We start from the raw sequence: 21,678 nt of genomic DNA, 5'->3' as shown, positions 1-21,678 counted from the left end.
CACTGGTTGTACAAGAGTCTGGTATGTGGCAGAGCAGAGGTTGGAAAAGCGATGTGGCTGGTTTTCTGAGCTTTGGTGTAAAGCAGAGAAAAGGCTGGACTCAAAAATCACTCCTCGGGGATGGTTGGATTCTTCCTGATATAAATGACCTAAAACAGAATTTATTTCTGTTTCTTTGGTGAGGAAGACTGTCCCTGAGCTAACATCTGTGCCAACCCCTGTCTGTTTTGTATGCGGGATGCTGCCACAGCGTGGCTTGATGAGCCGTGTGTAGGTCCGCACCCTGATCCAAACCTGCAAATCCCAGGCCGCCAACGCGGAGCCTGCAAACCTAATCACTACGCCACCGGGCCAGCCCCCAAACAGAACGTTTATGTTCAGCATCTCCTGGTTACCCAGTAAGGGCTGTGTGTCCAAAGGCTGGCTTTGAAATAGACTGGAAATAAAAGGACGAGAAAAGCCAGCCGGAGCGGGCAAGACTTTCTGAAGGACCAAACCAGGCCGATGCTGTGGCATCCGGAACTTGCCAGGTGTCTGCAGTCTCCACATGCACCATCTGGAGTTGTAGGAGCTTTAAAATTGGAAAAGGGTCAACACACTTCTACTTAAAAGGAAAAATACATTTTAGATGTGTAGACTTTTTCCTATCAAGGACCTTCAGGGATTACCATGGAAATACACAGAACTTAATCAGAGCACAGCGAGTTCCAGCATGATAAATCAGACTCCACAGGATAAGGCAACCAGAGAACGGTTCACCTGGTGTGAGGGAATCCAAATAAGCGCATCTTGCATGCAAAAAAAAAAGACATACAACAACTCAAGGCTTTTGAAAAAAGCATCATTTATTTCAAAGTACAACACAAAGTTGTATTTTTAAGAAATACACATTCAATCTTGTATTTCAAGACTTGGCTATGTGCATTTCAGTTTATCTTTAAAATAAATTCAGGTATACAAATGTTACATACCTCAAGTACAAACAGCACAGAAAATGCATATGGTCTCAACCGAATGGTCTTACAGTCATTCACTGTCTTAAAGGTGACTGCCATTTCTGTAATCTGCTTTTAAACCAAGAGAGCCTTATTTTATGAGACTGAAAAGACAGCCTTATTTTAAAAAAATACTCTGTATTTTTCAGCACAAAGTCCTCGTACATTTTTAAAATTAGATCTTGGAGCAGAATATTGCGAAATTATCAAAAACCAAACTTGGTAATTTAATAAAATTGTCACATGCCAGGACTTCTGATTCAACTCAAATTATTTCCTTAGCTGTAATGTCAAGTTTGTGTTCATACAGATAAATAAAGAATGGAAGAAGACAGGTGGTGGAAACTTGGTAACAGTTAAGGTTCTCAGATGTACAGGTCTTATTAGAATTTGTGGCTGAGTCTAGACTTTTCTCTAAAAGCACAACAGCAAATCTCATTCTCATAATTGCAAGAAAGATCTGAAAGAAGCGAGTGGTACAAGCCTGCCCTGCTGGAGTCTGTTTGCAGAGATGAGGAGGGTGGGGAGTTGGAAGCCACAGCAGCAAGAGCCTTAAACAGATGTCTCAAACACAGGCACACCATGATGCAGACAAGGGGCCCCACTTCTTTTTTTTGCCTAATTTCAATTCTCATGAGGGAAGTGCGTATTAGACCAAGGGTCGGAGCTTCTCCTTCCGATGGCGGGGCTCCAGATCTGCCACGGGTTGTAGGTCTGCCTCAGATCATCAGCTGGACTGGAGGTGGAAGGAGCAGGAGGAGCAGAGGAGTTCTCTGTGCCCATGAGGCCGATACTTGTCAGCGTGTTTGCTGGAGTGGCGAACGGAAGGGCACTGTTGAGGTTGCTGGACCAGATCGAGCTGCTGAACGGAGTGGTGGACCACAAGCCACTGGTGCTGCCAAGGATTGACTGACCAAAGAGAAAGCGCACAACACGGAGCATTAACATCGAGACAGGCAGGCAGACGGTAAAGTGGCGAAGGTTATGCTAAAAAAGGCCATGGAATGCTTCACTTTATTTTAAAGCAAATGTTTTACACATATAGCCATCCCAGAGTCTGAGTAGATGGTTCTGATATTCTAGAGAAGGGTTGGCAAACTAGGGCCAGGGGGACAAATCCAGCCCTGCCTGTCTTGGTGAATGGAAGTGTCTCTGGAACACAGCCACGCCCACTTGCTTCCGTGCTGTCTCCTGCCACTTCTGCACCACCATGGTGGGGCTGAACAGAAATAGTAGGACCCGCGAAGCCTAAAACATTTCCTGATCCCAGTTTTAAGGAATGGCTAAGATGCTTTGAAAACTGAAGCCAGAATGATTCCAAGTAAAGGCAAACTTTGGAATCTATGAAGTTAAAATATCTACCATTAAACCTTGCTTGTCTAATTTAGTTTTCCTGAGAACGAAGAAGTAATCACAGTGGGATCATATTTTTGTCATAATTTTGTGAAAGCTTAAACCAGTAATTATTTTCCTTGGTAAGAATACTTTTTTGGAGTATGATCTTCGCAGAAAAATTTAGCCAAAAAGCAAATAAATGCACACTGGAAAAGCTCAAGTGAAGACACAGGTGTTTCTCAGAAACAAATATAGGCAAGCCCGCAGCCGCTGGCTCCTGGGGCCGCCTCCTGTGGATGGCAGAGGCCGCAGTCAGTCACCGTCTGACCTTGGACACAGCAGAACCTAAGACAGGCCCACAGCCACACTTGGGGTCCAACTCACAGGTCGAGAAGGGGCTGAAATGGCCGTGTGCTACTAGGAGAGAATTCAGAGAGCAGCCCCATAGGCGCTCAGTTGTTCTCCCCATAATTTCTCCACTACATGGGCCACTTTGGCAGAATATGAAGATACAGCAACAGGGATGAAAGGACCAACCCGGCCCTGTCACCCTGACAGCTGTTGTTTATAACTGTGCCGGTGCCATCTGAGTGACAGTGTGGCGGTAATGACGAATGAGCAGTGAGGCCCAGGTCCAAGTACTCACTGTGGCCGTGTGGGTTGGGGAACCAGAACTGGCTGGCCAGGAAGGGCTGGGATCCGTCGCTGGAGAGTCCCACAGGTATGAGGGGCCACTGCTGAACTCATTCCAGCTCCTTTGGGAGGCCTGATTGCAGGACCGAGATAACCCGAGTTTGCTGAAAACTTCTGAAAACAAGGAAGCAACTGTCAAGTCCCTATTTCATTTTGCTGTGCTCACCTAGGACAAGACAGGGCATTCACCCAGTGGCACAAATCCCACCGTGGCTCACTTGGGGCCATCACATCTACTTTGTCAGCTCCCACCACACTCCAGAGGGGATGGGGGACAGGGGGATATTCCCCAGAATTCCAGCACAGAGCACAGGATTTGAACACTTCCCCCACACCTATAGCTGGGTGACATCACATGCAAACACCCCACGACTTGACTACTATGATTGTAGCTAACGCAAAACTCACATTCTTGCTTCTAATTCTGGACAGCAAGAAAAGATAAGGAGCCCCAGCCTAGTCAGGAGGCATATTTCAGACACAGCATCCTTTCCTGAAGCTCTTAAATAAGTCCAGTGGGCCACAGACCCACTGGGACTCACATGGCATGGAGCCTGCTGCACCGCACATTTGGGCTGGTGGCGCAGCGTCAGGGGCCCTTCCGGGAGCCTCCTGCTGGGCCTCCTCCCACGTGGGCAGCCGTGCCAGGCCCCCGAGCATGTGTCCGGGAGAGCAAGGACAGACCCACTTTCCTGAGGTCAGCTCACTTGTGTCTCTGTGTTAGTGCCTGACCACAGGTACAAAGAAACAGGTCTTCTAAAAACGTCCTCAATGACAATCACGCCCTCCTCTTTCTCAGGGAGCGTCTCCACATGTAGAGCTAGACCTTGCCTGCCTTCCTTCTGTGTCCACAGCTCATTAGTGACAGGGCTAGTGTTAAACACTCACCACCAGTTAGGTTAAAAGAATTTCCAAAGGCCGAGAACGAATTGAGGGGTGTGAAGTCTGGGCTGCTGGGGTTGCTGACGGGACTCCACAAACCCGAGCTGGTGTTACAAGAGGAAAAGGCAACACAAAAATGTATGATGTTAGTGGAAACGGATCCTTACATACAGCTTCACAAACAGGACAGGCCGTGTCAACGAGGGTACTCAAATATTAACAACGAAGACGAGGGCAGAACTGAAGAACAGCTTCCACACCACAAAGGAGTGAGGCACAGACTTCCCGAGCCCCAATGCCCACCACAGGCCGAGAGCCTGGTGTGAAACAAGAATTTCGCAGATAAAACAGGTATTTCTTCCTTATGTTTACTTTTTGGTAATGGAAGATTTATTAAGAAACTATTTCAAATCTAGGATGCGTTTCCTTTTAGTGTCAAGCAGGTAAAATTGGGGCTCTACTTATGGACACAGTCTTTATTATTATTGTCATTATTTATCTGGGAAAATAAACCCGGGTGACCACTCTGTGCCACCCTGACTTTTGTGGCTGCTCTGGGTCAGGAAAACTGGCATATCCAATAATTTACTGTAAATTCTCCAGTATTTGCTCCAATTTCCTTTCCCTCAAATATAGTTTTGTTCTTCTATTTTTAATTATCAGATCACATCCTTTCTTACAAGAGACCATGATAGTGAGAAAGATGAGAACAAATTTGGAGTGCAGAACATGCATCTCCCTCTCTGCTGGGGGCGCCGTGTTGTGTGTGCCACCTTCTCTCTGTCGGGGAAGCACAGCCCTGGGCTTTCTGCCTCCACCCGACAGGCAAGAGTTCCCAGAGGCACCTGACGCCTTCTGACCACAAATGCCTACTGGTGATCTGGGGGTAAAAATGCCTAAGACACATGTGTGGACAGAAGATGCCGAGCTGACCTGAGAGCCTGCTCTATCTAGGGATTAAGAATGGTTACTGTACCTGTCTGAGCCATCGCTGTCAACAGGAGTGTGTGAAATGCCAAGGCTGCTGGAAAAATCTGTTTTGTTTGAAGAAACTTTAGCAAAGCCATTCCCACCTGTAACAATGGACTCTGAATCAATCAAAGGCAAACAAGCCACAGGTAATTCCACAGTGCCTGAGACCCAGCTGGGGCTGTCTGTGGATGTCAAGCCACTCACCTGGGCTCTTGTCGTACCCGGCCGCGACCGCAGCGAAAGTGGGGTTGCCGTTCTTGCCAGGGAGCGAGGCTGCTTTTGTCAATCTGTGCTTGCTTCCATTGGGCTGCTTCGTTTTAGGGTCACTTGAAGGAAGTAGCAAAGAGAGAACAACTCATTGTTCATCAGCACAGCCCACTGGCGGCCCATCGGGGGCACCTGTGCCAGGTGACTGGCTCCCGCAGGACCGAGCCCAGGCAGTGCCTTCATGGCAGCCGGGCCCCGGTTCTGAAAGGGCAGCTCACAGGGCACAGCCCAGCCTCATGTAAATGCTCTGGGATCTAAAACTGTGTAATTAGATGGAAAATAACAGATTTTGGGGGAAAGGTAAGAAAACGCAAGGTCACTAGGAAAGAGACAAGGGCAGGTATCATAATTTAGGGGCTGGAAAAGGCTGTAACCCCATTTTACAGACGAGCACTGGTGAGGGAGCCAGTAGGCCAGGGAACCAGAGGCAGCACGTGAGCATGCTGGCAGGCAGCAGCACGGGATGGGCCGGGCCTTGGGGCGTCTCCCCACGCTCAGGACGGGGTGGGAGCTCCCAGCCTCAGGGGTTACTGCCTCTTCGGGCAAGAGTTAAAACTGGGCAGGTCTGCTGTGGGTGCCGGCTGGGGCCTCCTCATGTGGAAAGCATGCAGGTGACAGTGCCTGACCTGCGCTCATCAGGAGGAGGAAGTGCGGTGACACCTGCACGGTGCTGAGAACAGTGCTGGTGCCTGGTGAGTACGCAACACGTGGTCACCATCATCCCTGAGGTTCCTGTCACGCCAACAGTGAGGCAAGCGAAGCCCAGCCCTGTGCTCCAGGGAGGCCTGGCAGGAGGCCTCCTTCCTGTGTGCACGTCACCCACCACAGCACCTCCTGCAGGGGCGGTGGCCTTGTTCCGGACCCTGCCCTTTGGACTGCTAAACTAAACTGTTGTAAGGTCAAAATAAATGTCCCGTGAGCCCATTTCCTCGACTCCCAGGGCGTCTCCTGCAGATCTTCATTTAATGCTTAGTATGCTTACTGCCTCTTCAGTTAGAACCTAGTACTCATAAGTTGAACGATGCATTTCTCAGTCCACGGGTGACAGAAGCTAAAGGATGGAAGGGGGCTACTGTGGGAGTCAGGCAGCAACATGGCAGCCAGGTGGGAGAACTGGCCCAGGTAAAGGGCGGAGCAACTGCAAATGGCAGACATACGAGGCAAGACAGGGCAGCGGCCTGCGGCCACTGAGCGTTTCCCTTTCATGGGGCGAGCGTCAGATTTCCTGACATCCAAGGAACACGAAGTGACCAGGCGCGTACCTGCTGTTGACGATACTGCTGTAGCTACCCCGGGCAGTGAAGGGGCAGGGCGCGGCCGGGGGGGACGGAGAGGCAGGTGTCGGTGAGGTCTGGCGTTGTTTTAAGAAAATGTCTGCGTTGAGGGTTTGCAGAGAAAGTTTATAAAGACTATCGGTAGCTGGAAATTAAAAATAAAAGATCTCAATGTGATATTTTGATTTCCACTCTTCAAGAGCAATTACTTTTGGCATTCTATCTAATACTATGCAGAACTCAAGTGCTTCTACAAACAAAAACCACACTAAAGCTTTTATATGTGTTCTGTTTGAAGGTTTTAAAGAAAAAAAGGGAAGTCGTGTCTCTGCTTTATGGGGCTTTTCAGGAACGAACGCCGTAACACATCTCTCCACTGCGCTGTGCGGGCCTCCCGCACCGTCTGGGGAAGTCACTGCTGGGGTCTGCAAGAGTCTCTGTGCTTCCACACAGGCTCACACCCGTGGCAGCTGTGGGGTCCGGGCGACATCCCCCAGTTCCACCACGACGATACCCCGCTCTCCGCGGGCACACCTGGTCCCTGTTTTACAAGGACCAAACTCCTAATACTCCTGCTGCCTTTTAGCGTAATGTCTGCACAGCTGTTTTAAAATTTTAAAACAGAAAAATTCTGGTGTTGTGAAGCATTCATTCTGCACTCACTAAACGGAAGCACACACACAACTCTGCTCAGAAAAGGGAACATCTCGCGCACCCGTCGCGTGTGCCTTGGCGGTGCTCCAGCTACTGCGATGCAGAGAGAGGGCTCTGGTCTCTGTGACTTCAGTCTCCGGGGCCCCAGTCTGCGAAGCCGCCCACTTACCCACAGTCACCCTGGCACAACTGCCCTGCTGTTTCTCATCCCTGCCTGGCACAGCGCTGCCAGCTTGGCGCATTGCCCACCTTTCCCGCTGGCTGGCCTTTCATGCCCGCTGCGAGCCCCGTCTACAGAGAGCATGGTCTGCTTTGCTCCCCTTTCTGAGGGTCCGTTCCACCTCACTTCCAGAACTGAAGCCAGCTTTGAGCGGTGGCCCCACCTCCCTCGCAATTATCTCCCGCACCAGCCGCTTCTCCCCAGACCCTCAGGGCTCCAGGCCTGGGCGAGGCTACGCGCTCTTGTCTGTGTCAAGGCCCCAGTTACAGCACCTCCAAGAAAAGGATCCTTCTCTTTGAAGCCTGAGCCATCTACTCCTTATCCTCGGTGCCACCTGGTGCCCACCCCAGGAATTCTCTCCGACCCTCCTCAATGGTGCTGGCATCTCCATCCCTGTCCTTGTCTCTGCCCCAGCCCACCTCACCCTTGACTACGCGGATAGGCCCTTCCTCATCTGCTGGGTTGTTTGTGGACCTCAGGCCCACGCTCAGGCCCATCTCAAATGCCAACTCCTGGATGAGCCCGGCTCAAATCTCTCCACCCTCCTGCCCTCCTTGGAAGCCCCCACAGCACAGTGTGCCTGTCTGATACCAAATCTGCACGGCAGAGCATGATCTGTACAGCTGTCCTGACCCTTCCCTCCCCACCACCAGAAGTGCCTGCCCCTCGTGAACCGCCCACCATGCTCCGCCCAGTGTGTGCTCGCCCAAGGGGCCTGTCCCAGGGAAGGTGTGCATCCCTCGGCCAGCTCTTCTTTACTGGGATGTGTTTCATTGGACCCAGTGCTGCAGAAGCACCTGATAAATATCGATGGAATGAAACAGGGAAAGTTAAGAAAAGTTAGAAAAAGACTTTATGGAATAATGCTTGAGTAGAAAGAGAAGACGGGGGAGGGAAAGAGGCCAAAATAGCACAGGGGATGTGCAACCAGAGAAGTTTTGGATTTAAATATTAATACATTTCCTCTCTGTGGCTTTCTGTTGGCTTTTCCTTTTAACACCCCCTTGCATTTTTTGTCTTTGTAAATCATGAAATCACTCCAGGGGAATTTTCTGAGCATCTCATATGGGTCGGGGCACCATGCTACCCTGGCTTGAGAGATCTCTACACACAGGCAGCAAAACTCCCCCTGTAATCACAGCTATGCCTGGGCCTGCACCACCCTGAGTGGGAGGATGCTTTACCCTCGGGAACGCCAGGATGCTAAGCGCTGCTAACAGAGTGCGTGGAGGGCCAACGGTCTATGCAGGACAAAGCAGCAGAGGAGGAGAGGGCAGGAGAGGAGAGGAGAGGGCAGGGAACAAAGAGGTACAAGTGAGAGAGTGTGTCCTGGACTGATTCTTACTGGTTTCATTAGCCATGCTGTGCATCTAGTGGACGCCTGCTAGAACTTTCTAGTATGGCTGGTGGTGAGCAGAGAGGTTACAGAGCTTGGGACCAGTTTAAGGAATTCCTTGGCTAGAAAAACACAAAAGAATTTTGCAGATGCGAGCTCTGGGCAGAGTAACACACTTTTTCCAGTGGCAGAGCCATCTAGCTGGATGACGTGGAGCTTGGCCCTGAAGCACGGAGCTCCTGGAGCATCAGCTGGCCTTCCTGGATGAGCCTGGGAGGAAACAGGCCCGGAGCACCGTGCTTTCCACACACATTCCTCTCCAGACTGTCTGCCTGCTGTTTCTCACATTCCTCCCTCCCAATTCCCACAGGGCCAGACCCTGTCATCCTTTTCTCCTTCACCCCAAAGGAGTGATGCCGACATGTGCCTCAGGTGCCACTTGGTAGCAACAATGCCACAGCCAGCTATCTTGTTCTGAAGGCTGTGTGTGGCTGACGTCCCCTTCCTGCACAATAGCACGTGCTCTGTCGTTCCTTACACCACCAGGGCTTATGTTCACTTCATTGGGCCGCAGACAGTCCTAGGAAGCTGGCTCCCTGCAAAGCTGAAACACAGCTTCCGCTGTGGTGGAAGCGGCATCTGCTTAATGGGGAACTGCCTGAATAACAAAGTATAAGCCAAGGACAAATTTCCAGCTGAGACCTCAGATGGGGTCTAAGGAACCAAAAGCATTCAGCCTGGACAGAGGGACCACTCAGTGACTCATTCAAGATCGCTTGAATGACCAGGGCTTTAGGATTATATCTCATCTCGGGCAAAAAAGTTACTAAAACATGCCAGAAAGTCTCAGGGCAAACAGGGGCTCCAAGTTTTAACAGAGAGAGCTTCTCCATGCAGTATGTATTCACACAGGCGAAAAGGTAAGAGGCGGCATGTTTACTGTACACCTCACCTGAACCTCCAAGTTCTCTGCCCTCACTCAACCTACCGAGGCTCCACTCCCCTGCTCTTCACTGAAATCCCTTCATCTCAAACAGTCTTGTCACTCAACCCTGACCTTCCCTTTGGGACAAACAGGCCAAACGTGAGTTCACTCTAACACCACAGTGAGTGCAGACAACTCAGTCCTAAGGCTAGGACCTCTCTTGATCCCAAATCCCCGCCATTAGGCCCTTCCTGTGCTTGTCCCTGTCGTCTTCTATTTCTGGTCCTAAGTACCTAGAGGGCCAGGACCTCTACAGTATCTCCATGGACTGTGCTACTGTCACGATTTACTGCAGGCCATTCTGAGAAGCAAGGTCATGAAGCCAGTGAGGAAAAGAACAAAACCTTCACAGAGGCTGTTTATGTAAAAGATGTGGGTAAAGTTGAGAGTAATTAAACTTTCACAAAACGATCACACTGGAGATGCAGAGGGACCAGTCAGGTAAGGACGGCTGAGTTAACGCTCTCGCAGAGGGCCACTTCTCTGGATGCTGCACCCTCCACACACATCTGCCCATTCCGCGCTCCAGGCAGTGGTGCGCCAGCGCACCAGCTCTCTGGTAAGAAGGGCCCTCATGTGAACTGTCAGCTGACTTCTCTGGTGTAAATACTCCCACCTCGGCCAACTAAGCGACAGCAGTTTAACAAGTGGCAGGCTGGTACATGCTGCCAGGACCACCGACACTGGGTCTCCTTGAAAGCAACAGCCCCTGCAGAGTTTTCATGCCCAGAGCAGGGGTGGGCTGTGGGTGCGCGGAGCGCCGCGGTTTCTGAATCATCATACTTACAGCTGCCGGGTTTATGGACTGGCACGGAATCCCACTCCGGTGGTGGAGAGTCTTTTTCACCTTCTGAGCTACTGGTATTGCCTAGTTCTTGACTATTTGGGAGGAATTTTGCTAGGGCAGGTGGCCTGTTGTCCACTAACTTATTTGTACCTGCACAAAAATGAGAAAGGAAAGTTGCTGATGGAGGACAATTCCTTTCTTTGACGTCTATTTCAACCAACCTTCTAATGAGGACGAGGACAGAACCCTAGCCTTTCATATGACTGAAAACTACTAACTGGTTACTGGTAACTCACAACTAACAACTATTAACTATTAAACCATGAAAATGCCTGTATGACTAAAATGAAAATACCTTTTGTTTTCTGGGCATTCCGTGACTTGGATCCGCTGGTCAACGCAGCTGGAAGCGGAATCTTGGCTGGGAGATTTCTACGTTGCTTACTTTCCAGTGGGGCAGTATACGGTAGCTCTAAGGAACTGAAAGACAACCACGGATGGAAAATTCACATTTATCCCTTTGTTTTGGAGCAGAGCATAGAATTCACTGATTACTGTATAACTTCAATTGCACACTTTACTAATTTGGCTTCCTGAGGCATTATCTCCCCGTGGTCCTAACTTAGGAACGGCCGCATTCCAAACATTTCCAGGACCGTTCAGGAGACCTACAGCACTCACAGATCCGTTCTGTGCTTTCGAGTGCGACAGTGAGGTGAGCTCTGTTATTCAGTAATGCGAAGGGCCCAGGGCACCCACCTTACATGTGTCCAAAGCCTTTAGCACAGACTTGCTGGCTCGGGGCTGCTAAGCGTAAAGTCATTCTGCTTGTGAGTGAGTCTCACCCAGCATCTAGACTACAGGTGGGACTCGAACACAGAGATTCTGAAAGGTCTCAGCCTTACAAACGTCAAAGGTTCTGCTATTCAAACTTTGAACACGTTTTTCTCACAGAATTAGGAAATGAACCAGGGCTAAGCTCCTGGGCTACCTACAAAGGTGCTCTGAGCCCACTGCAGAGGCACGGGCCTGCAGTACCTGCCTAAGGTCTAGCGGGAGTACACTGAGATGAGTTTTCTTCTTGACTCTTGAACTCGGGGTTATCCTAGGCAAAAATCTAAATATTCTTTGTATTAATTTACTTAGACTGTACATGCTTTCTAAAGATTCAGAGGTAAGTTTAAGATAATAAACATGTGTAAATAGGATGACTGGCTCTGAACTTCCTGTCAGCCAGCACAAAATGGGAGACATGAGGGCTACTTTAAGTTCCTACAGCCCGAAGAAGAAAACACTGGAATCTGCTGGCAGAGCAGCAATCTCCAGGAGAAACGGACTGGGCGGGTGGCCCGGATGAGGGAGCAATGTGAACAATGGAACTATCTGGGCCACAAAGACTTTCTTTACAAAGCCGCTTCTGTAACGATCAAGTCGCAGGCTTGGGAAGGCCTCTGATGGGTGCTAGGCCTATGTGGTCCAGGAAGGGCATCTTCTGGGGAAAGCTGAGACATAGCTGAGAGAATCCGGTGTCGCCTTACGAGAATTCCTCCCCAAATCATCAGTGATCTCCAGCATGCTCCTGGTGTGGCTGGAAAACTGCCAGTCCAAGGCTGAGCTGACACCATCCTTTTCATTAAAAATCCTACAAAGTTCAGTGACTGACGCACATGCTCTAAAACGGGTGTGTCTCTGGCATTTTCTACCTTAGTGCACTTCCTGTCCCCAACCCTCAGGTGAGTGACTCCAACATGCCACTCAGGCCTCCCTCCGCCCCATCTTTTGGGTTCTTTAGGCACCACATTATCCCCCTTCCGTTGCTACTTGAGGTTCCGACACTCCTGGAAGGCAGCCCATTTCTAGGTTCTGAGTCTACTGTACTAATTCAGACCACATTTCAAAGGTCAGAATCATTCAAACTCTCTAGATCCCATGGCACCACAGCACCTGGCAACCCCCCCAAAAGGTGAGCAGATGATAGAACAATACATAAAGTGTGATCTCATAAATAAATATATATATATATATATATATATTTTTTTTTTTTTTTGAAGATTTTATTATTTTCTTTTTCTCCCCAAAGCCCCCCGGTACATAGTTGTATATTCTTCGTTGTGGGTTCTTCTAGTTGTGGCATGTGGGACGCTGCCTCAGCGTGGTCTGATGAGCAGTGCCATGTCCGCGCCCAGGATTCGAACCAACGAAACACTGGGCTGCCTGCAGCGGAGCGCGCGACCTTAACCACTCGGCCACGGGGCCAGCCCCATAAATAAATATATTTTAATGGAGGCTATTTACAAACGTTTTATAAGGTAGTAGGTTAAAGGTCATTTTCTTTTGTTTCTTTATATTTCACAAATTTTCTAGGTTTTATACAGGTAATTATATTTGGAATTAGTAAAAGAGCTAACCAAAAATCCAAAGGGTCTCGGTTAACCCAAGTAAGTAAAATTTTAGGCAGGATAACAAACTGACGTGAAAAAATCCATTGTTTATGGACAGTTTTATAAATCTTCCATCCTTCTACTTCTGACATACATGGTTATTTAAAAACTGCATCTTTTAGAAAAGCCAAGGCTCCAAGACACAGACACCTAGCCTCCTGGTTGTGCTGGTGAAGGTGGGCGGGTGTGAGGTATTTAAAGTCAGTGTGGGGGATGGGGGCTGTGTATTTATACAAAGCTTAAGTCTGTGCCACTGTAAAATTAGTTGGTTCATACCTGAAAAACAGCGCCAGACAACTATGTATTTTACTTTTGCTGATTCATACTTTCCTAAATTAAGCCAGAGGATCTCTATCAAGAAATTTTTTTTTAAGGCTTCTGAATAAAATGGCTAAGAGTCAACTTAAGTGATTCTTTCTAAAAGGGAAAAAGAGAAGGGTGGTTCAGGTGCCAGGTTTGACTTTTGCTCATGGAATACATGGGACAGGCCCCTGTCTGGGGCGGCGGGGAGGCACAAGGCTGAGGGCGAGGTTAGGGCCATGCCAGGGCTCATGGGCCTAGAGGTCAGCGTGTGGAATGTGGCACCCACAACCCTGAGCTAGGCGCGCTATCTGAGCAGATTATTAGAGAACACGATTATTCTATCAAGCGTTTTTTGCTTATTTTAGATTATTACATTTAAGTTATATAAATGTGTAAAATATTGATGAATATAAACAGCAACCAAAAGGATCAATGGAGAGCTGGTGTCCTAACCCAGCAGGTTCTGCAGAAGTCCTTTCAGGGGCTGAGATCTAACTCATTCCCTGGCACACATGACCCAAAATAGCCTCTTTGGGAGGTCTACAAGGTTTACTTCCCTAGTGCTGAAGCTGGGAAAAAGCGATGGAGCGGGTCTCTGCCGTTGCAACCCCGTGATCCACATTCCTAGCAAGTGATTTCTTTGAAGTCATCTCTTGGGACTGTGGCAGGCTGGGGCTGCACGGGCAGAGACCGTGTCTGAGGCACTCCTCTAGCTTTACCACCACTGGTTTTTAGGAAAACGAATTCTTCAACTTTTAAGGATTTAGGTCTCCTGGTCTGGAAATGACATATATTACAATAAGGATAATATTTAAAGCCTAATTTTCGATACAGCAAATGTAATCTAAGCCCACAAATACTATTAACACTGCAAGATCAGGTTTTGGCTAACTGATATGTAAGATAAATACTTATTCCCAATCAGATAAAGCTTCCAAAAGATAGTGATAATATATGCCTTATTAATGGTATCTCTTTTAAAAAAGGTGCATATATTTCCTTCAGATATGTGAAATCTGACAGTGACACACTGAAAGCACTCCTGACTGGGGACAGGAATTTCAGGCGTCACTGATGCTGTGACTAACGGCAACTTGACCTGAACGACAGCACAAGCCACTTACTACGACAGCTCAGCGCAGACAGGGAACGGCCCAACTCAGAGAGGCCACCGTTCTGGTTATTAAAAAACCAGTCTTTATTTGTTTAACTCCATATGGGATTGATGTACTAATGAATTTTGATTCTCAATACTTTTATCCTTGAGTTCAGACAACCACAAAACAGTATCAGTGACTTTAAAAAGATTAGGTAAGGAAGGTCAGAAGACTAAGGATATGGATTGCTTACAGATTTCTCCAGTTACAAAAGATAATTTAAAAAGTTACGATTCAGAGTCCACTGCCTCGCCTGTCTCCTGGTAATGCTTTCTCTCTTAACTGCCTATCCGGAGAAGGCGGGCTGCTGCTGTAACAGTCCCTGACTGGGTGCTGGAGAACTGGCCGTTCCCGCTTCTGCTTTTCCAGAGAACTCCACATCCCTGCAGACGCAGTGGCACTCAAGTTAGTCTTCCACAAACTTTCCAAAACCAACCCTGCTAGTGGTCAACTTATTTCATAAAAAGGTCAGAACACAATGGAAGTCAGTGGAAGAGGGATGAGGATTAGGGTTAATGTGTACTATTTGTTTTAAAAATATTCTATCTCAGGTGCTGAGCTCAGGCATCAAGGCTAATTAACAATGCAGATGGGGTGACAGTCACCTATGGAAGGGTTTCACTAAGATATTTCTTAGAAGCTTGGCTTTAAAATTTGTGATCATAAGAATTATAGCATGATTGTCTATTCTCACAAGATCTCTGCATATGTAAAAACTAAGGTTTTTCATAATTTGGATTTTTTGGCCTCATTTACTTTAAAATATGTGATCAATTACCTAAGCTTGAAAAGGGCCTAGAATAATAATCCCTAGCCACCAAATGAATATGATTCCTGTCCTGCGGCACCAGAATATTAGCACCAATTAGGGCCTCAGGCCGACTTTTCTCAGGAGAGATCCAAGTGTCAACCATCCCCCCCTTGATATTCCTTCTAACCGGGTCAGATCGTTCTCAAAAAATTGAGGGACTGGGTTACTCAAACTAACAATTTGCACAAGAGTAAATTTTAGGTATAAAGACTTCATTGCTAGTCACTGCCATACGCTGCGTTATTTCATAAGTTCAGGGACAGGGTTAAATTTTACTGCAGTAATCACTAATTTCTTCTTAGCTTTTGGTTCCACAGAATAGACTGTTCCTCTTCAGTTAAACTGTACAATCTAGAGATAGAGTCTAGGTTATTGGTGTTTTTGCAAAGCTCAGGTATTGTTCCCAGAATCAGAGTAAGAACAGACCTTTCACAAATCTAAGGCCGACTGTAATGCTAACAAACAATGTCTTCCTTTATTAATTCATACCTAATTCCTTCAACTTCCTGGGTTAATGCCCACGTATCACACAAGAAGGCAAATATTGACTTCCATGCTGATGGCCATTTTATATGATGAACTAGGAAGGATATTATTAACAACACTAAAACTAAAATTAGTTTTTTTTTAATTTTAGGAACATTAGCCTTGAACTAACATCTGCCACCAGTCCTCCTCTTTTTGCTGAGGAAGGCTGGCCCTGAACTAACATCCGTGCCCATCTTCCTCTACTTTATATGTGGGGACGCCTACCACAGCATGGTGTGCCAAGTGGTGCCATGTCCGCACCTGGGATCTGAATCGGTGAACCCCGGGCCGCCGAAGTGGAACGTGTGAACTTAACCGCTGAGCCACCGGGCCGGCCCTAAAATGAGTTTATTAGGTAGATCCAAGGTTTAATGAAAGTATGAAGAAACCTTAGTTGATAACCCCATAATTCAACACATTCATTAACTGCGGAAACATTCTGCAGCAAGCCTCCTTGTGGGGCCCACCAGAATCCCATCCCACGGGGACTGGAATGGAGTTATTTCATGGTAGAAATGTCTGACTGATTGGTTATATCTGCCCTGAGCATTTTTTAGGTAAGAATAAATTCTTCCAAGTTTTATGGCACATTCTAGAATTTATGGAATTCTAGGTCCCACCTGCAGCTCTGGGTTCGAGCAGATTGAGAGTTGTTCCTGAAAAAGGTTATGCTCGTACCTGTGCCTAAACCTTCAAGGTCATCTCCGTGCAGAAGTGAAATGGCTCTCTGCCTAGGAATGAACTGCCACCTACATTTTTGCAATAAGTTGTTAATTTTACCTTTGACATATGTGACATCAGAAGCACGTGGCTGTCCCTCAACAATGACAGTGACTCTTAGGCATTAGAAATAACCCAAGAGGAACGTGATACGGTACATGGCTTTTGTTGCAAAAAACTCCAAAACACAACCAACCAAACAAAAACATCACCGAGCTTTCACCAGCAATTTCTTTCATCTACCTTACCTCTCTGCACTCATCTGTCTCTCACCTGGGTTTCGCATCTGTTGGGATCTCTTTCTTAACATTCAACAGTTTTCTGCTTTTTTGCTTCACTTGAGACATTTCATTTTCAGGTTTTTCAGGCATGGCTTGTTTTCCCTTTTGCTTTTCTGTATCCTGTAAAAAATTTACATTTAATTGCTGAGAAGGATTAATAAAAATGACTGATATAGTCCCATTTGAAGGTGGAGACACAAACCACAGATGTAGCAGATACACACACTGTATGGATAAAAACGATAGAATCCTTTCTTCAAACTATCTTTGACGACTGTGGTTCTGTCAATTGTTTAGCCTTTAATTTACCATAATTATGTTTTCCTGAGTCTGAGTTACAAAGAAAGTCATTTTAATTTATACTCATATCCTGACTAGGGTGGGTGGTGGCAGTGGAAAATTGGTAGCTTCTTATTTTTAAGTATTGGGGAACAAACCCTTGCCTTTATTTACAAGAAAAGTTCCAGCTAGGATTAAAATATAAAGTTAAACACTCTGGCAATGTTCCTAATCCTGAGCACAACAAAAATCTAGGGCAAGAAAACAGTGTGTGCAGCTCTAAGTGTTCACATCCATTCAGTACGTGCTTACAAGTGACACTGTGGCTGTCAATAGTGTTATCGCGGGTTTAATGCCAACAACTACTCACATCAATGGGAGCGGGCTTAGCTATTCATTCACATAATACACAAACATTTACTGGTCACCCACTTGGTGCCAGGCAATGGGGTTACCAAGAAAGCCTAGTCCCTTCCCCCAAGGACTGTGAAGTCTAGGAGGAGGGAGACACAATGACAGTTAGGGATCAATCAACTTGTACCTTTGTATAGAAATGCTCATTCATATATTGACAAGTCATGTCTGGGGCACAGAAGAGCTATCTTGCCTGGCTTGAGTGTGGTGCCTGGACTGAGAAGGCCATACCCAAGTTGCATCTTAAAGCTGTGTTACTCAACTGGTCCAACTACTGTTCCTGGTCCGAGACTGGGTAGATGCAGAAACTGCACTTATGTTTTTTTTATAGTAATGTTACACTGTTGCGGCATCATGAGATCAGTGGACTGTCTCTGGAAGGGCGCCTTATTCATTCAAGTATTGTTGAACTTGCTTGGGGAGTTGCACATGGAGTGGGTGTGTACTACTCGTGTGCAGTAGGACCACATACATGACACACTGGAAATAAAAAAAGACCTGGTACTTCAGCACAGAGTTTGAGCAGCACTGTGTTTAAGGATACACTGAGGCTAACCGGGGACAGTAGGGGAAGGACATACTCAGCAAAAGGGATCAGCTGTCTGTACAGGGGAGCATAAGCACATGGTGAATAGAGTCTACCCAACAGCGTCCAGCTTCATGGCTTATGGTCATCAAGGCAGCTGGGATTTTAACAGGTCACACCAGGTCAATCTACTTAACTGTCAAGAGTAAATAACCAGAGAAAGGGCTAAAACACCCTCCTGCCCATACACCTTTTGAGACTATTCTGAGTTATTCAAGAAGTATTTCCTGAACACTTGACTCATCAAGAACTTCGTAAACTGTGAGCTCTCTGAGGATAAGAACCTGGTCTTGTGTCCACTGCTGTTCCCAAGCACTCAGCACAGGCCTGGCACTCAGGTACTCCGCACGTTTGCTGAGTGAACGGGCAGAACAGGGTTGGAAAAGACAGACGAGAGAGAATGACCTGTCAAGTTCGTAATCTAGTTGGGAAGAAAACACACACAACTGGTAAACAGATCAGTCACGAAGAAATAAAAGCACATGAACTCTGTGCAAGAGTGCTGAGAAGGAGTAAAAACCGATGAGAGGGGAGAAGGGTAGAGGTATGGAGGCCACACGGAGGATGGCAGTTCCGAGCTGCGTCTGTAGGGAAGCAAATGACAGGGAAGGAGGTGGGAGAAACAGGAGGAGACGAACCCCAGAGAGGTGGGAATTATGCCACTGGGTGCCCAGGACATTGCAGGTGAGGTCAGCTGGAGAGGGGGCCACGGAGGAGGGGTTAGGAAGAAAGCCGGAAAGGCAGAAAGAGAGAAGTTGTAAGAAAGCCTGTGCTGAAAACGCTTTCCTGGGATTGTGGGACCCACTCAAAGATTGGCAGGAGGCATCCTGCTGGCTGAAGCAACACGTTCAAGTGGCTATCAAGTGCAGACTCCACACCAGCTGTGGGCTGTGCCAAGGGCGTGCGGAGAGCCACACCCACTGCCAGGATGCCAAGGGCAAGGCCGCTGACAAGAAAAGTAAGTTACAGACGAAGTTTGTTCTAAAAATTAACACATGCAGATGACACTGAGGGATCTCTGTAAGATGATTCCTTATGTCACTGCATTAAAACTGAAGAAGAAATTCTGGTCTACAACATAAAAGGCTATATTAGGCTCATTTTAAATTTGAAATATAGTTATCTAAATATAAAAATGCCATGAAAGAACTATGCCCTTACTTTTCTTCACATCACTTATACCTCACACTCTCAGACATATTCACAACAGGAACTCAACTCTCCATTTACCTAACACCCACTATGTACCAGGCATTTTGCAATATTATTCCTGATGCTAATGACCACTCTGAGAGCTGAGGACTCTGAGGAGGCAGTTTTCTTTCTTTCATTTTTTGCTGAGGAAGACTGGCCTGAGCTAACATCTGTTGCCAATCTTCCTCTTTTTGCTTGAGGACGATTGTCCCTGAGCTAGCATTTGTTCCAATCTTCCTCTATTTTGTACGTGGGACACCGCCACAGCATGGCTTGATGAGTGGTGTGTAGGTCTGCACCTGGGATCCAAACCTATGAACCTCAGGCTGCTGAAGCAAAGCATGCGAACTTAACCATTATGTCACCCAGCTGGCCTCAGGAGGCAGCTTTCTTGATGTGCTGATGTGACTGCGAAACCTGGGGTCTTTCCCTGGGCCACATTTCTTTCTAGGACTGCTCTACCTGCGTGGGCCAGCAGTGATAAGACAGAAGTCCAGTGTGATTAAAATGGTGTAATTCCTTCTCATCCTCTTTTGATACTTAAAATTTGAAACAAACTTCAGGAGCCAGAGTAGTTACTCTTCTAGATAACCCCTAACTTTGAAGCAGTGTCCCCAACTTCTATTTTACTTTATTAACATGCTTCCAAATGTCCTTCCCTGAGGGAAACAAAACATGCACCCCCAGAGCTGTGGCCGCTTTCTGCAGGAGAGCGACTATTCGAGTGACCATTTCAGCACGCCTGTGCACACTGAGAACTAATCCTCAGAACATGGGCATTATGTTAAATATAAAACATTCGTTCTGCATCAGAAAGACAGAGTGTCACGTGCTCCAGGAGACACTTCCTTCCCTCATCCGTTCGTAAGGCCCGGCCCTACCTCCTTGAGGAGAGGCTCTGTGTCGGGGTTGGAGGTTTCCGTGGTGGTGGAGGAGCTGTCGTCGTCAGCCAAGGAGTCTTTCAGTTCATCCTCCTGGCTTTTTCCCTTTCCCTTCTTCTCCTTTTCCTCCTGCTTCTTAGGTGGTTTAACCTTGCGTTGAAGAGGTTTTCCTTTCCCTGGGGACGAAAGTCAAAGTAAAATAACTCTTTAATTTTTAAATAGCTCAGAAAACAGTCATTAAAACTTTTAAAAAAAGGCTGGACTCTTTCTGATAATAAAGCTTTCTTTATTTCTTCCCTAATTAAGACTTTCCAATTCACATTTGATTTTTTGATTGGAATATTTTTAAAAATCAACTTTATTGAGGCACAATTTCTGTAGAATAAGATACACCCATTTTAAGCGTAAGTTCAATGAGTTTTGGCAAATTCAGTAGTCTTGACAAATCTGTATGTCTGTCTGTCAGAATACTTTTTCATACCCCAGAGGGTGACATAGCCTTGAAAAGTCATGGAAGAGAAAACCAGAGATCCTTTCAAACCTGGAGATGGAAGCCTGATGGTGACAGAGGACGAGCTGCCCAGTGTGTCACCTGAGGGGCGCTAAGAGCCCCGGCAGCAGAGCCCTGACGGCCGAGTCCAAATCCTGGCTCTCTCCTAACCAGCTGTGTGGTCTTGGCCTCTCAACTGCAAGCCGGGGGAGACCAGACCTCACAGTGCTGTAAGGAGGAATTACACAAAGCCCTTCCAACAGTGCCTGGCACATAATGCCATGCTGTGTTAAACATGGACGGAAAACAAAACAGAGCTGCAGGAAGTCTATTATTTTACAAGACATGGATGCTCCCAAGACAAATGAGACAACACATCTGAGTGCCCCCTATTTGCCAGGCAGTGCTCCTTGTCCTGGGAAAACAGCAGTGAACACCAACAACTTACTCCTTGCCTCACGGAGCTTGCAGGCCAGCCGGTCCAGACAGCGGCAGAGAAATCTCCAATTCCAGCTCCTCAGACTGCACCCTCAAAACCCCCTGGGCGGGCAGGCTGCGTAAAGCCGCAGAAGCCACACGAGCCACAGTGTAGCCCATTCTCTCTTTGTCACTTTAAAATATGTCCTTTTGATAATGGTGGCTTTATGTAACTTATTAAACCCTGATGTTTTATGGTCTCTGTTGATGGGTACCAGAGATCCAAACTTTGGCATCGAGAACAGGGGCTGGCAAACTACGGCCCAGGGCCCAAATCTGGCCTGTGGCCTGTTTTGTGTGGTTTGTGAGCTGAGAAAGACCTTTACATTTTTAAGTGGTTGAAAAAAAGAAACAAAGAATATGCGACAGAGACAAGTTTGTGACACACCAAGCCTCCAATATTTACTCTCTGGCCCTTTACAGAGACAGTTTGCTGAGCCCAACCTAGAAAAAGAATAAGTACGGTTCTGACTGATATGCAGGAAATGTCCTTTCATCATTTACTCTCCCACTGACTCCAGGAGGTATCAGAAGTCAAACCATAACTGGGACATTAAATTGCAAAAACAGAGAAGCCTTTGTTTCAGCAGAAGACCGGCTGGTGGTTTCACAGCCCCTGCCCAGCCTGACCACCCAGAGCTCCTCTCCACCCCGCAGAGGGGCGGGGGCTGCCCTGCTCTGGGCCCACGAGCCCCAGGATGTCTCAGATTCTGCGA

At 47.3% G+C, this 21,678-nt stretch overlaps 1 protein-coding gene across 2 annotated transcripts in view; it reads right to left on the bottom strand.

Moving 5' to 3' along the window:
* Positions 1–824: 824 nt before the first annotated feature.
* The window catches only part of TMEM131 (transmembrane protein 131), a 219,633-nt gene continuing 198,779 nt past the window's right edge, over positions 825–21,678 (bottom strand). Inside the window, exons 32-41 of one of the 2 annotated variants that reach the window (XM_044772935.2) lie at positions 19,996–20,171; positions 16,634–16,761; positions 10,756–10,880; positions 10,401–10,550; positions 6,407–6,563; positions 5,082–5,203; positions 4,882–4,978; positions 3,912–4,009; positions 2,977–3,137; positions 825–1,904 (exon numbers count right to left, since the gene is read on the bottom strand). In XM_044772935.2, the coding sequence (XP_044628870.2) occupies positions 1,620–1,904; positions 2,977–3,137; positions 3,912–4,009; positions 4,882–4,978; positions 5,082–5,203; positions 6,407–6,563; positions 10,401–10,550; positions 10,756–10,880; positions 16,634–16,761; positions 19,996–20,171 (1,499 nt within the window). In that variant the 3' untranslated portion in view covers positions 825–1,619. The remainder of the gene's footprint in view (positions 1,905–2,976; positions 3,138–3,911; positions 4,010–4,881; positions 4,979–5,081; positions 5,204–6,406; positions 6,564–10,400; positions 10,551–10,755; positions 10,881–16,633; positions 16,762–19,995; positions 20,172–21,678) is intronic. The other variant, XM_070511663.1, reaches the window with a different exon arrangement.

Source organism: Equus asinus, chromosome 6 (assembly GCF_041296235.1).
Source record: "Equus asinus isolate D_3611 breed Donkey chromosome 6, EquAss-T2T_v2, whole genome shotgun sequence".
Lineage (NCBI taxonomy): Eukaryota > Metazoa > Chordata > Mammalia > Perissodactyla > Equidae > Equus > Equus asinus.
This window is presented reverse-complemented; position numbering and strand designations above follow the sequence as displayed.